The sequence below is a fragment of the Clarias gariepinus genome, chromosome 6, assembly GCF_024256425.1.
Source record: "Clarias gariepinus isolate MV-2021 ecotype Netherlands chromosome 6, CGAR_prim_01v2, whole genome shotgun sequence".
Lineage (NCBI taxonomy): Eukaryota > Metazoa > Chordata > Actinopteri > Siluriformes > Clariidae > Clarias > Clarias gariepinus.
Window position 1 is genome coordinate 8,585,526 of NC_071105.1, and position 15,952 is coordinate 8,601,477.

The 15,952-nt window shown below is 40.7% G+C and overlaps 1 protein-coding gene across 2 annotated transcripts; it reads left to right on the forward strand.

The window, feature by feature from the left end:
- The first annotated feature begins 7,140 nt into the window (after window positions 1-7,140).
- serbp1a (SERPINE1 mRNA binding protein 1a) lies at window positions 7,141-14,499 on the forward strand. Of its 2 annotated transcripts, none has more exons than XM_053498879.1 (8): window positions 7,141-7,511; window positions 9,215-9,458; window positions 10,242-10,382; window positions 10,488-10,559; window positions 10,856-10,930; window positions 12,357-12,528; window positions 12,753-12,944; window positions 13,486-14,499. In XM_053498879.1, the coding sequence occupies exons 1-8, from the start codon at window positions 7,250-7,252 to the stop codon at window positions 13,543-13,545; spliced, it is 1,218 nt and encodes a 405-aa protein (XP_053354854.1). In that variant the 5' UTR covers window positions 7,141-7,249; the 3' UTR covers window positions 13,546-14,499. The 2 variants fall into 2 exon arrangements, with proteins under 2 accessions (XP_053354854.1, XP_053354855.1); XM_053498880.1 differs by having other exon boundaries at window positions 10,491-10,559.
- Window positions 14,500-15,952: the final 1,453 nt, after the last annotated feature.

Genomic DNA, 15,952 nt, shown 5'->3' on the forward strand with positions numbered 1-15,952 from the left:
ACAGTGGAAATGATGGAGTCTTGGGTCAGTTGTGTTTTTTTATTAATAACATTCAATATTCAGAAGCATGACTGAATGTCTACTCTCAACCCAGATCAAGCACGTCACTTTTTTTATTGTCATAAGGGTCAAAGTTGCCCCACATAAAATTCTTTGAACCACCCTACATTCTTTTTTTAACCTGAAATATGATGCTTTTCCCCAGAGGGACCCGAGATACTCACAGAGTTTGTGATGAATGGCAGGTTGTTTCTTCATGCACAATAAAGGGATAAAAATTTATTATTTATATTTATAGCACTTGATGTACTTGTAAATAAATACATCTGTATACTGTTTCACTGGGTTACCAACCATCAGCACCATCAGTTTGAAATGCTGTTGTGTGTTGTTGTTTAATCAATCCAAGTACTTCAAGGGATAGTTTGGATTGAGGTGAATATAAGTACATTATAATCAGTGTTGTGTGTAATGTGTTAGAGTACTTGGGTTACTTTTGTGATGTAACGAGTAATCTAATGCTTTAAGTACTTAGTTATTTAGTTTTTTTCAAAAATGCAATCTATTATTCCGACAATTTATGCAATCTTGAGCGGTTTGTGTGTGTGTGTGTGTGTGTGTGAAAGTCGTCCTACAAGCTCCGCCCCCGATAACCCCCCCCCCTCCCCCTCTGTTATTCCTGTTGTTATACCCCTATCACACCTATGTGGTTTGACTATGCGAGGACCGACGTGCGTAAAGATGGAAACCTAATCACAGCGCCAAAACTCGCGGTGAATCATGATGGACCGTACTTACGGCCACCGCGTAAAACCGCGTAGGTGAGATAGGGGTATTAGTAGTTAACAGATTATGGGCCAAATTTCATTGAGTGATGAAACAACATGCATGAGGAATCACAAAGGAGTTTTAATTTTCTGCAATGGAAAAGTACTCTTACTTTTATTTTATTTTTTTAGAAAGTAACGCTGTAATGTAATTGATTACTTTTTAAAGACTGTAATTTTGTAATGTAATTAGTTACTTTAAAAAGTTACATCCCCCAACACTGATTATAATAGATCTTGGTTATAAATTTTCCACACTGATTGTGAAGTGTGTCACCCACAGTATGAGAATAATGTAAGTACCAGTCAGGGAAAACCCCTGAAGGGCTTTTGGCGCCCGTGGACTCGTGTTTCGTGTTTCATTTTCATGCTTTGACTTAATTTCCCAGAGTACATTGCATCATAGTATCGTCATTGTGTTCACCTGAGTCTAGTTTTATTTGATTATTCTGCGTATAAATAGCCTTGTTTTAGTCTTTTTCTCTCATCTGTTTTGTCCTGTCGTCACTGTTAAGTGAACTGGTCTGTTGTGGGAATCAATGTCTGGATTACTGATGTTTCGATAATTCCATCAGTTTTTGTTCCTATCTATGATTCTGTGGTTATTATTAAATGTCTTCATCTGCACTTACGCCTGCATCCCCATTTCCTGACAGTAACTGGGGTCAAATTCCACAAGCCCCGGACTTGAAAAAATCTTTTCCTTTAAGAGCAAGGAGGTACAGGAGGTCTTTAGATGTCATTTTTTACATGATGTGTTACTGTGACTGATTGTGTTAATGCTACCAAAACCGGACTTGTAAAATAAATGTAAGTATGTTAATCCAGCTGAAATTGTATTAGATTAAGCTTCTCGATGTTGGACAAGCACACCCAGATACAGCAGAAACTTGGCATACGAATAACCTCCCTTACAAATTTTGGCCTTAAGGATTACAATTTTTAACTCAATTTGCATCGGCCTAAGAACATACACACCGAACCCAACGCTGGCTACATTGCACTAGTGATGGCACGTACTGCACCGATTCTTCAAAGCATGTGTCGAGAAATCTATGAACTATCTAGTGAAGCTTGTGGCTTGTATCGTTGACGGCGACTCAAGAATGACATTTGAAGCCTCGCTGTAATTCAGGAAGTGGTTTGAATCTTGCCGCCATGTATTAACAGATATAAAGCCCAAGATTTTTTATTTTTTTTTAGATGCTCTGAATGTTATTCCTGATGTATATTTTCTTTAATATTATAGATCTATTATTTGAAGGATTATTTGCTGTGTTGGTTTTTGTGTTCCACTTTCTTATTTTGTAAACATCTGCAACTCTGTAAACATTTATTTATTCAATATTTAAATATTATAATTATTACAGTATAAAGCCCAATGAATCTCTGCACAATTTGTAGGTAGTATATTGTTTTTAAATAAAAATGAATAAAGGGTCACCACCAGTTGCACTGCCCTTCTTTTTCCTTTCTTCAGGAACACTGGCTCAGTTTTAAAAGTTAATCACATCCTGCCAGACTCACATCAACTAAGCACCTAAAATGTCTTATTGTTATTTTTATTATTGTTATTATTTCATCTTCTTAGTAACATTGCCCCAGTTGGAAAACATAACTGTCCCCCTCTCATATGACCGAATTTATGAAATATTAATGTAATGGAGGAGGGTCACTTAGGGCTACCACCATGGAACATTGATCAAAATGTAACAGGCATGAAAATCTTATAAACACTATTTACAAACAAGAACAAGCACGTTAATAGGAGGAGACGACAACAGATGGTTTAAATGGGCTATTATCCTGTGCTCACAATGAAAATTATGTATAATTACCACGCCCAACCCACTGTAATGCAAGACGGCTTTGAGAGGATCACATACAGTACTGGTAAAATTATTAAGAACACATCTGCTCATCTTACATTTTTTGACCAGTAGGGGGGTTTGTGTGCAAATGAAGCCTTGAGAAATCAACCCTTTTGTGAACAGATTGGCTGGAAGGCTTCAGAGCTTCACAAAGCTTCATATCGCCATCACTACATTGTGCAGACAGCCTATAGACAGTGGACAGACGCGCAACTTAGTTTGGAACTGGTTTAGTTCGTTTGTTTCTATATTGCAAATGTTTCGTATGCTGATACAATTTTTTTTTTTTTTTTACTAATTTTAATACTTATTATTGAAATAGAAATGTAATTATGGAGAGCATCCACATGCTGAGGTTCTACTATACATACAAGCCGAAAGGGGGCAAATCGCCACCTATCATAGCGGACCTGGACATATTTCGCTTAGTAAATTGGTTTCCCTGCTGTTTCCCTATTGCTGTTATATAATAATTGTATAATAGCACAAGGACAGTAGAATAATTAATTGACGTAGTCAAGCTATAACCATACCTCGATTTCACCGTGCATGTAAATAAATGTACTGAGTGACTCAGCTGTTTGTACATCTAAAGGAATTTCATTCCAGCACCAAGGTGACAGAAGAGTCATGATGCTGCCTTCCTTGTGCTCCGAGAGATCAGTCGAGCAGAGCTAGAGATCTGGATGTTGCATGACGCAGGAATTGCCCTGCTTTATTTAAGGGGTTTAGTGAAGGCGGACATGTTTAAATCCTACCACAATTGTAGTTTACATAATGTTAAGACTACACAAGAGTAAATAAATAGTACTTGGGTTCAAGTTTATTTAACGTAATGTAAATAGCATGAGAACATGACATTTGTCACAGCCTACAAGCTCCACAGAGGTCCATGACACAAATTCATACTAGTGATGGGTAGTCTGAATCATTTTAATGATCCGGTTCTTTGAATCTATGTTTGTGTCATTTAGTTTATTTCGTTCTTTTGATAAGCAATAAAATAAAATGTTGCATTTTCAACATACAGACCCCCAATACGTCTACATACACAAAGTTTGTCTATAGTTTCAGTAATAAAAATATTACAATGCAGCTAAGGACATATTATAATAAACAGAATGAGTAGCTCACCTCTCATAACTCCCAGTCTAAGTCGTTCGTTCTTTTGAATCTATTGCACCGCATAGCGTCTATGGGAGTCACGTGACAAAAGAACGAACGACTCGGAGAAGAAAAGTCATTAAGAAAGAATCTCTCAATTCTGTTTCCTGTACATAACCTACAGAGGCTTTGCGATGATTTGCACAGGCGCGCCCAGTAGAAAATGAACGAATCACTCTGAGACTACTCGTTCTTCTAAATCACGTTAAAGATTTTTTCCAAAAGAAATTATCGTTCATGAACGACCCATCACTAATACATACTCTTAATCACACTAAGGGGTAGAGTAATTTGAGTAGCCAGGCATGTTGTTGGGAGGAAGGGAGGAAACCCGAGAACCCAGAAGAGCACATGGGAGTAACCCGAGTTGACAATTGGAGCAGGGATCCTTTAAACAGTGAAACTTTATCTAAAACACTCTTATACAATTTAGGGGAACGAATGAGACACTTAGCATTGATTTTTATCAAAGGACAGAACAAAGTGCAATTTGTAAAAATGTTGGCACACATCACTACATTTAATGATTCGATGATAAAGAAGCTGTTATCCATGAGCGGTTGAAGGTGATCCAATTTGAGGTGATCCGATTTCTTCTTGGTGAGTGTGATACACGTAGAAGCTCTGTCACCTAGTGATAAAAAAAAAGTTAAATAAATGAAATAGGAATACTATTAACAGGCAATACAGTCCTGAACATGATGTCACTGCTTGACATGTGAAAGAGTGTGTCACCTCTCTGAGTTAATCCACATCATAAAAGTAATTGACATAGCCGCTGTAGGACTGCGTGTCCGGCATCCCCGGGCGGTCGACCATCGCTCCACCTGGTGTGTACGCTTCACAGCCTCTCAGCTCCCCATGCCTCACACACAGCTCCAGCGAAACTCCGTCACTCTGTCCCGTCTCGCTCACACACTCCAAGGTGATTTCTTCCTCCTCTGCGCCACTGAGCTTCGGGTTGCAAAACGCCCAGACCATGCCACAGAAGTAGACGAAAAACGTCGCCATCACCAAGATCATCAGGGCGTAGGACTCGATCATCGCCTCTGTGATGACACTCGACATTTTAGACATGTTTAGAGAGCGAATATTATGGAGGTGAGCTCTCCTTCAGGCTTCAGGGTGATATTAAAGGATAATGATTAGGCTTGCAGAAATTCTGCTATCTGAGCTGTCCTACTGCAAATACACCTCAGGAGGTTAGTGTGATGCGAAAACATCTGTAATGGGCCTTTATGGATTTAGTGACGTCAAACATTTGATTTACTTTAAATAAAAATAGAAATATAGTTTATTCTACCAATTTTTTTTCTTTTGTTTCCTACCAGAAAATTCATGTAATCTTTCTTCCCTCTTACTTTCACCTAAGCTTTCTTTTGTCATTTTCAAACTGATGTGACACAAGTTGATTCCAATTCCGTAGCCTTTACTGATTAAAAGTTGTATAACAACGCTAAAAGCATCCAAAATATGCAATAGTCTCTTTTGATATTGAGATGTTTCTAAACGTACACTCTGTAAATCCTTCATAACGGCTCTAATCTGAGGTGTTGTTTGTTAATTGGTGATTTCTGCGGCTGGTGACTCTAAATGAACGTAAGTAATTTTTGGTCTTGCTTTCCTGTGATGGTCTTCATGAGAGCCAGTTTTATCATGGTGCTTGATGGGTTTTACAAATACACTTGACACAACACTGTTCTTGCTAGAACTATTCAGAACAGCTGACCTTCATGTCTTAAAATAACAACTGACTGTTGTTGTTGGTACTTAACTATCCAATGCCATATGTGTTATTTCATAGTTTTGAAATTTCAAGTATTGTTGTAGAATGGGGAAAATAAATCATAAAACAAACACTGAATTATAACTTGTGACCAAACTCTTGTATGCATTAATGTGCAAAAGCCAGGCACATGCAAACAACTGGAGTCCCTCTTTTTGTAGTTAGATGCAGCTGAAACACTGGAGCAGCATCATGAGCAGCTGCGATTTCGCGACACACCCCATTCGCAGGAAGTGGGAACACGCAGGTGAAGCTGTGGCTCAACTTCTAGTATATTGTCTTATGTATTTATGGCATATTTTATTATCTTGTCTGCAGTCATCTCACACAGGTGAGATTACTGCAGACAAGTTTATATTAAACACTATAAAGTGGACTGATAATATTAACAGACAGAGAGAGAGTGAGAGACAGAGAATTTTCCTAAATTGGCAGATAGTGAAAAAATGAGGATGATTTTAGAACAACGCTCCACTGCTGCCTTGTCTTCAAAATATGTGTCAGAGAGTGAAAGCCTGAGAGACATTAAGACACAGTGAGACACACCCTGAATATTCCTAACCCTAACTCTAGTCAGAATTTAATTACTGTTCAGTTAAGGATAGTTTTTGTTGTTGTTAATATTGATGTTTCTTTGTTGTTATTATTATTGTTGAACTATGCTTTTCACTCACTCACTCACTCATCATCTATACCTCTTTATCCTGTATTCAGGGTTGTGGGGGGCCTGGAGTCTGTCCCAGGAGACTTGGGGCACAAGGAGTGATACACCCGAGACAGGGTGCCAATTCCTCACAGAGCACACGCACATACACACACACTATGGGTAATTCGGGAACACCAATTAGCATAATTTGCATGTCTTTGGACTGATGGAGGAAACCAGAGTACCAGAGGGAAACCCACCAAGCTCAGGGAGAAGATGCAAACTCCATGCACGCAGACCATGAGGTGGGACTCGAACCCGGACCCGGACCCTGGAGGTGCAAGGCGACAGAGCTAACCACTACGCCACTGCTCTGGCTAACCATGTTTTTCTTTGATCTTTAATATGTTTATAAGTGTTATTTACAATGTAATCTACCATCATTACGGTTTTGGCAGAGAGAGAGAGAGAGAGAGAGAAAGAAAGAGAAAGTCAGAGAGAGAGAAAGATAAAGCAGAAAATAATAATAATAATAATTATTATTATTATTATTATGTGTATGCTTTCCCTTTTTAAAATATTCACAAGAGTGACTTTATCTTTGACTAAATGTCTCTACTCTTATTTTACATAAATTTATTTATTATTACTTTTCTTTTTTTACTTCAGTTATTTACTTTATCTTTGGCAATACGAATGTAAATATTCGTCAGGCCAATAAAGCATCTTTAAATCTTAAATCCACAGCCAGAGTGAGTAAGTGAGGTCGCGCGCACATGGCCTCTCTTGTTTCTTGACTCCATCCCCCATGATGCTCCGCGCGCCAGGCCCCGGATGTCTATCGCGCCGGAAGAGAAGCGAAGGTCCTTTCCAGCCATCTTGTGGCATCTAGCAGCGAGAAGTTCGCACCGAGCCTCGTAGAATCGGAGGAGAATCCTGCTGAAGGGGCGCCATCATGCCCGGACATCTGCAAGAAGGTTTCGGCTGCGTCGTAACCAATCGGTTCGACCAGCTATTTGATGATGAAGAGGATCCGTTCGAGGTGTTAAAGCAGGCCGAGACCAAGAAGAAGGACGCGGGCGCTCCCGGGGCCGCCAAGAGCTCTGCGCAGGCGGCCAAGCAGCCCAAGAAGGAGTCTCAGAAGGAGAGGAGAGCTCCTCTTCTCGACAAGAAGGAGAAGGAAGAGAGCAGCGCTCCTGTTGCTCTAAAGAAAGAAGGTGAGAAGGTTTACTCACAGAGGAAATGTTTAGTTTTCATGCACTTGATCTTCTCTTAAGCCATGAGGTTCTCAACCTCCTCCTGCACTCTTCATAACCAGACAACAATAAAACATTTCTCCATCTCAACTCCTTCAAAAGCTAAGCTCCTAAAGCTAACCGCCTCACCTTCATTAATTATTTATAATACCTATAATGTTTACTTGAAGTGAACCTGTTGCTAATAAACCTGACATGGCTAACCACAAGGCCTTCTCTACCTCGCGTTGCTGAGCTACACTCGGGCCGCATTCTAAACCGATACGTTTAAATCTATAAAGTGCGCCGATTCCCTACTGTTCCTTACGTTATTCAATCTAGTGCACTCCTACAAAAAGCGGCGCGCGCCATTTAGGACCAGACCTCGGAATTGAAGTAAAAGCTAGCATGAGAAAAGAAAAGACCAGAAGCACACCGAAGACGTCCATTTTACATTGTTTAAACGCACTTTGGGCATTGTGATGAGATGTAAGGACGGTTTTGGGGGGGTGCTAGATAAGGTTTAGGATTAAAAAAAAAACGTAGAAATGAAGCGTTTTCTAATGAGAAATATAAGGTTAGTCGTGTAGGCTAGCAACAACTAGACAACCTCGTGGTTTTGGTTGGAGGGAAGCGTTCAAGAGCAACCTCGATTCTCTGCTCACGTTGTTTCTCAGGCTGCTTCGAAATCTTTATTGTGGATTTAAAATGGTTTAATTCGTGTTAGTGTTTTTTTTCCACTAAATAAACATTTTACAACATTGTTAAGGGGGTTATTTATTACACTACATAAGTATATTAATGATATATTTAAAACTCATCCCAATTCAGAGATGTGAAATTATGACAAAATATCACTTTTTGCTGTATATGATGTGTGTAAGAATATTTTAGTCTCCAAACAGCAAATTTATATGAAATAAAAATACAAACGAGTTCTTTTGGATTTCTAGCTGTAGAAACCTCTAGTCAGCTTATTGTCATTAAACACAAGTGTTAATCATGATGTCTGATCTTGTTGTAGTTCACAGCCCTGTGTGTGCTGTTATCTGCCTCACAGAGTGATTCCTGTCCAAGTTTTTCGGGTGTGACGGGTTTCGTGCCTCAAGCAGATCTTGTAACGAACACACCCAAAGGCTCAAACACGTGCTTTCATCCTGTACACACCAACACACACACTTGAATGAATCCGGCATGCACAAGTAGTGCGTTGTAAAGTATTATACGCTTTATGATCCTGTTGATGCACAGGGTCCACGCCGGTAGAGATCAGGCCACATGGGTTTGCCTCGGGTCAGATTTAAAAGTGCCGGACAGGTGCACAGGCGGACAGCTGCGTTGGCCACAGAAGCTATTTTGGTGCGTGGAGGCAAGCTTTTCCACCAACTAGCTCTCTTTCCTGTGACCTGGTGCTGCACTATTGCCTCACCATGTTCCTGCGGCGGTTTCGCATTTAGATGGCGTCGATATGATGTGCAGCCTTCGAATCCCTTCCCACAAAAGTCGTCAAAGCGATTTAGTCACGCTTAGTGTCGTCGTCCCCTCCCCTCCCCTCCCCCTCCATCTATCAGTGAAGCGTGTTAAATTCAATGCCTATTCAGACTCAGCTGCTTTTCAGCTTCCGAATTTACCTGGGTTAAAAAAAAAAGTTCCAAATGGGTGTTAATCCTTCCTTTGTGTTTCAGGAGTGAGGAGGATGGGCCGGCGGCCGGAGCAGCAGGCTCAGCAGGGCTCTCAGCAGCAGCAGCACCACCACCACCAGCAGCCGCCACCGCAGCAGCACCAGCAGCAGCAAGGCAGGGGCGAGGGACAGGGTGAGGGTCGTCCCCAGGCAGAACGACGCACCGAGAGACGGCCACCACGCGAGCGCCGGCCTGATAAACCCGCCGAGGAGAAGCCGGCCGAGGGCGGAGAGTCCTCTGCCGAAAAGTGAGACAATGATTTAATTAGTAGGATTTGCGAAGTGAAATGCACAACAACACGCTGTGTACCACAACACACACAAGCACACATGAGTATTCATGAAAATTAACGACTTAAGTGTGTAGTGGGTTTCTTACTTTAAAGAAATATATATTTATTTAAATCTTGGGTAAAGCGACCCCACCCTCCAATAAATGGATTTTTGCATACATTTGCAAAGATTATTCTTCTGCAATATTTATCTTCGTCATATTTCTTTCGTAACAGCTCTTTTTTAACTACTACGCATGGCCTGTGAGCGATGGTACGTACTTTAAGATATGCACGCTTGCTCCAGTGAAGCGTTAAAATTGTGGTCTTCAGAATTTCCATACGAACAAAAACAAGCCTGTAATCAAACGAACAACGTGAATGCTCATCCAGTTGTGATGTCAGATGCATCAAAGATATAAGTAATAACTGGGGAGCTTCATATTGATGGCTGGAGAAAGAGCTACATTCTGGGCCAAAAAAAGAGACCATCATAAGACTAAATAATATGTATAATTCTATAACAACTTTAAACGGATAGACATTTGGCAGACAGGGAACGTCAGACCTCAGCCTAAAGGATTAGTGAGGAACTAGCAGGGAGTTATTTTAAGAATAATCATTAATTAGCGTTTAAAGGTCAAAACTAATTGGGTGTGATGGCACCAAACGTTATGAAAATCGATAACTGATTTGTAAGTTACACATAGAATGAAGTAATGAGACTAAAATGATACTAATATCACGTCCTCGTTTCAGGGCCGTTCACGATCGGCCGTTCCGAGGCCGCGGCGGTGGCCGAGGAGCCCGTGGAGGTCGGGGCAGAGGCATGGGACGCAGCGACGGATTTGACTCCCGCGGCAAGCGTGAATTCGACAGGCACAGTGGCAGCGACCGGTCGTAAGTGATTCCAGTGCCTTTAAAAGCTGATCAGCCATCTTTTTTTTATATATTTATTTTATTATTTTCCTTTATGTCCAAGTTAAATCCGAATGTTTGTTTCAGCAGCCTCAAACCAGAAGAGAAGCGTGGAGGAGGAGGATCCCATAACTGGGGCACTGTCAAGGATGAACTGAGGTCAGTGCAACAGCAGGACAGAAACACACACACGCACTCCTACTCGGGGTGGAAATGGTACAAATCTGGATGAGTAGATTGTATGTGTGAGGGGTCGGGGCTATTTCTACAGAGAGGTACGTTGGTCCACTGAGGTGAATGAGTCTTTTGAGTAGTGTATGTTTAAACATAACACTCTGATGTGAGTTGTGTAACTTAAGAAAGTAAATGCGTCAACTGTGATGTGTAAATCTGAAAGCGTTAATGCATATTGCACATTAAACATCGTTGATTTTTTTCCACCCCTCTCTCTACAGTGAGCTTGACCAATCGAATGTCACAGAGGAAACCCCTGAGGGAGAGGAGCACCCGCCCGCTGACTCTGAGAACAAGTGCGTACACTTGGATGATCAACAACACTAGATTTTAAAAATCAACTGCTGCTCATCCCTGAGTGATGACATTTAATAGAGTAGAATCGTTAGCTTTTCATGGGGAAGTGAGGTTCCGTTACGACGTAGTGTATTAAGGTTCTTTTTAAAACCAGATTTTGACGATGGAAAACGATTTTTAGAATAAAGACGTTTAAGCTAGGTTTTGGTTATTCTGCGTTTAGATTAGTTTGTGGTAAGATTTTAGCAGCATTTTGACGGCTTTACAGGTAGTCCTCGAGTTAGGAACAAGTCGTAGAAGTAGCTCACATGTATTGTACAACAAATTGACACTGCAGTGCACCAGATATTTATAATTTTATATACAATATTTTTAGTGTGTAAGTGAATGTATAAAATGTCTAATGTCCAAAGCCCAGTATTTTGTTTGTGTGCGCATGTGGAGGTTGCGGCAGAAATTAGTCGGCCTCAATGGTTTCAACGAATCAGTCCAGAAGCACGATGATAGAAAATGTTTTTCCTGATGGTAAATAATCCTGATTTCAGTAAATCCTCAACAAAAGAGTTCACAGTCCAATACAGTGGAAAACAGCTCTGAGACAAAATGGCGTCCGGGATTCCCTTCATAAATTTTTTTTTTTTTTTTTTTTTTTTTTTTTTTTTATAAATTTAGTCCTGTCCAATTCTTTTTTCGATTTTCTCCCCAATCTAGTCGTGGCCAATTCCTCACCGTCACCAGGGGGCTCCCACATTAAGGCTACCACAACCACTCAGTCGGGAGGGCGAAAGCTATCCCGTGTTTCCTCCGAACCACGTGACGCGAGCCGACCGCATCTTTTCGAACTGCTCGCTCACGCACCGTTAGGGGCGGAGTAACACACTCGGAGGAAAGCGCTAGCCGCCCCTTCCGCGTGCGCGAGCTTACAGACGCCCCTGATTGGCTGTAGAGCCGTGATTAATGCGGGAGCCCAAATACCTCTCATCCCGCCCCCCTGAGAGAGCTCGGCCAATCAGCTCTCTCTGTGCCTCCGGCTGTGAGAGGAAAACAGCATCACCCGGGGTTCGAACCAGCGATCTCCGGATGATAGGGCGAGCGCTTTACCACTGCGCCACTCGGAGGCCCTCCCTTCATAATTTAAAGGCGCAGAGACCGCACTATTACATCTCACGTTTGAGATTAATTTCCTTAGGCGTGGTTATGTTTTTTGGCCACATGATGGCGGTGTGGGGAAAAGTCACAGATATAATCAAGTTAGACGGTAAATGCTTTACATCGTATATTAGTGTCAAAGGCGAATAAGACATGCTCTGTCGGACTTTGTAAGGTTTCTAAGTACTATCCGTATAGAAAAGTTGCTCATTCAGTATAAATTGATTTTATTTAACCATATACGATCTGAACTCTGACCTCTTAATCTTGTCTTAGGGAGAATGAGGCTGAGGAGGTGAAAGAGGAAGGGGCTAAGGAGATGACCTTGGACGAATGGAAAGCCCAGCAGGACAAAGAGAGGTCTAAGGTGGAGTTCAACCTTCGCAAGGCCAATGAAGGAGCTGACTGGAAGAAGGGATACCTGCTGCACAAGTCCAAGGCCAAGGATGTGAGAGCTGGGGCTGAATTTCTGTTGAATCTGTTCCTTAATGTCTTTTCTTTTAATATTGTCTTCATTAATATGTAAGCAGAGTAAATACCCCGCTAGAGTACATAAGAGAGATTAAAGGATTCTTCAAACTTTAGTGGGTTGAACTTCAAGTCACTCTTAAGATTAAAAAAAAAGGTCTTTAAATGAAATAACTTCTGTTTGTTTGTTTTTGTCCACCCCAGGCTCCATTGGACGACGGCTCTGGTGATCATCACTTCCGCAAGCCCGCCAACGACATCACGTCTCAGCTGGAGATCAACTTCGGCGACCTGGGGCGCCCTGGACGTGGACGTGGAGGACCTCGTGGAGGAGGAAGAGGAGGAGCCCGTGGGGGTGGACCCACCAGAGCACCTCGTGAGCGCAGGCCTGATAAGGTGGGCAGAGTCATTGTTTTTGATAGGGAGGATACTCTGTGTGTTTCTGATTACAGGGACGTGTCGCTAAACAGTTGCACGATATTGGTCAATGTTTTCACACAGCTCTGTGTGTTTGCTGGTTTAGAATAATATCGATGATGTCGCAATAAAAAGAAACAAAATCTTGAAGCTTTAAACACATCTCGGCCAACTTCATGCTCGAACTTTAACCTTTTTGTTTAAAGAGTCGCAGCTAGGTTGAGCTTTTTTTTACTGTACTGTTGTTTAATAGAATTTATTTCTGCATAAAATCTCATTCTGACAACTGTTGTTTAGTAAAATATACAAAACTGCATTTCTAAATCTATTCGTAAGTTAATAAAACTAATAGTAAGTTAATCTTATTAAAAATCCGTTATGAAAAATGTGTTTAAGACGTCTTTGTACTGAGTGAAGGACAAAACCGGTTTTTCCTCTATCTAATATCCAGACATCTTCCTGCAGTGTGTGTTCTGTGATTCCACATAAACCTCTTCACGTCTCTTCTCTCCGCTTTTAGGCGAGCGGTGGATCTGCCCCCGACGTGGACGACCCGGAGGCTTTCCCAGCTCTGGCTTAAGCTTCCCGACGGGTAGCTCCGATCAGCCTGCCACTGAGCCTTCTTCCCCGGGCCCTTCGCTACGAGGCTTGCATGCTAATGGATCCTTCAGCAGATGAAATGATGGAAGACTGTCATCCATCCCACTCACCTCTTCTGGACTGAATTTTACTTGTTTTAGAAAAAAAAGAGAAAACCTTACAAAAAAAAATTTGAAAGGACTTCTTGCTACTCAGAAGCTAATTATCGGTAGAGGTTTTGTATTCAGAAAATAAGTAGCAGGGATGGTTTCATACAGTGTTTCTGCTTTTGGTTTTTCTTCAGACATTATGCATTCTTCATGGATATTTTTTTTTTGTATTGCTGCTTTGCAGATATGCATTTCCAAATATACGTGTGAAGTGTTGTTAGGCTGTGGTGCCCTTTGGCTGGTTTTAGCCTTGGACGCACTGCTAGGAATCACTCAGCTGTTGTAAAGAAAGATTTGGGTTAAAGACTTTAGCAACTTCTAAAGACTTAACATTTGATTTGTAGCTCAAGGCCAAAAAATGATTTGTACCTTAATTTCCACTGATGTTAAACTGTTCTTTTTTTTTTTTTTTTTTTGAAGCCATTGTGAGATTCAGTACAGTAATGTGGTATTTCAGTGGCTTTGGTTGCTCTGATGACGACGATGTGTTCACTCATCGCAGTCTCCCTCACCGGTTTTCAAGTCGAGTTGGACGTGCACTCCTGTTCACCTGAACCTGTACCAGAAATCAGTTAACCAAGTTATTTAGTTTTGAGTTCATTTCAATTTAAGTTTTCTCTCTGTCCCATTGCCTTTTTTTCCCTTCCAACAGCACTACTTTTGCATATGTTTTGAAAGAAATCACAACTGTTCAGTGTGTAAACGCCGGCGTGCTATGAAACTGTGTGAATTCTAACCCTGCTATTATTCAGACCTCTGTCCATAATTAAAAGATGGTCTATTCATATTGGTCTGTGTGTGCTTTTACATAAATCTGATATAGGTACAAGGAATGATCAGGAAGTATTATATTTTTACATCACAACACTGCTGAATTCTCTCTCGCTCTTTGTTCACCAGCAGACTCCAGAATCGATTTTTAAAGTAAAATTGACGTTTATCTGTTTGCATTTAAGGTGGCAGAATGTTGCTATTCTTCTATAATCCTACAGGTGGTGAAAATACTATACACTGTTTACCAGTTTACGAGCGTCATGGTAAAAAAAAAAAAAAGCATGATTTTATATTTTAAACCTTAAATATGCCCCCAAAACACTCAATTCTCAAACCATTCAATCCATTACCCTTAAATAAAAAAAGATAGTAAAGGTAAACCTGTATACTATACAGTACTGGCCTGTTGTGTCTCCTGCAGTGCTAGAATGTAAAACATGTTACCGCTATATGTACTATAACTCTTGCAGGTGTGTTTTTTTTTGGTATAAGTACTGCAGGGTGAATACGGTAATAATTCACCATCCCAGGTTGCATTTTCCTCTATGGTTGCCTTGTGTTCTTTCTACAGTACAAAAAATATGTACAGTATTTTATATCGAAATCTAGCTCAATTTACATTGTTACATAGTACCGTATATTTTTCCTGATAGTTTAATATTTTGGCTCGAAAAAAAGCCACAAAAAGGGATATTTGTAGTTTTTGTGAAATTGCGAGAGTTTTGTTAAAATGAGAAAAAAATTTCAGTTATTTGTAAAGTTGTGATATTCACAAAATTTTAATGCATATGAATTGGCACCTGGGTACAGTATTGTGATTCTCTAACCTTTCATAGGAATGTTATCAGCCCTTTCTAAGGTTATGTTAACGTTGAAAGAGAAGAAAGACTGCAAGGCCTGACTTGATTAGTTAAGAGGAAGTTCTTTATTGGGGGTTGCTAAGCTCTAAAAGGAATAAGACTCTAGTTTTGGGCCATGTAAAGGCACACCATATCATCTTGGCTCTCGTTCCTTTACCTCCACACTCCATTATCTCATCGGTCTGACTCTCAAAAGTTGCCTCATTTACACACACGTGCTGGGCCATTTTGTAGCTGTTTGCACCCATAATGCAATATGATGTATATTTACAATGCAGTCAGGTTGTTGAAGGTGAAGATCTAAATGGTTTACTGTCTCTTTCATCTTGTCAAGATGATTTGCTGCCCCCTGGTGGTGCAGTAACACAGACAATTCTTCAGAAATTCTCCAGTAGATAATTACTGCGGTGATTATGATGATTCAACTGGAAACAAGTCAGTTAACCCTAACGGATGCAGTGATGCATGACACGCTTTCAGAAGAATTAAATGTAATTGTCCTGCATCAAGCAAAGAAAACAACTGAGCAGGTTGCTAAAACTTAATTGGATTAAGAACTTTAAAATTCATTATTAAATGAGGAAAAAAACACATCCAGAATGAG

Bases quoted from the DNA above. Each gene is read 5' to 3' on its own strand.
- serbp1a (XM_053498879.1), top strand. From the start codon at position 7,250: ATGCCCGGACATCTGCAAGAAGGTTTCGGCTGCGTCGTAACCAATCGG. The intron at 7,512-9,214 runs GTGAGAAGGTTT...TTTGTGTTTCAG, and splicing joins TGTTGCTCTAAAGAAAGAAG to GAGTGAGGAGGATGGGCCGG. The intron at 10,560-10,855 runs GTCAGTGCAACA...CTCTCTCTACAG, and splicing joins ACTGTCAAGGATGAACTGAG to TGAGCTTGACCAATCGAATG.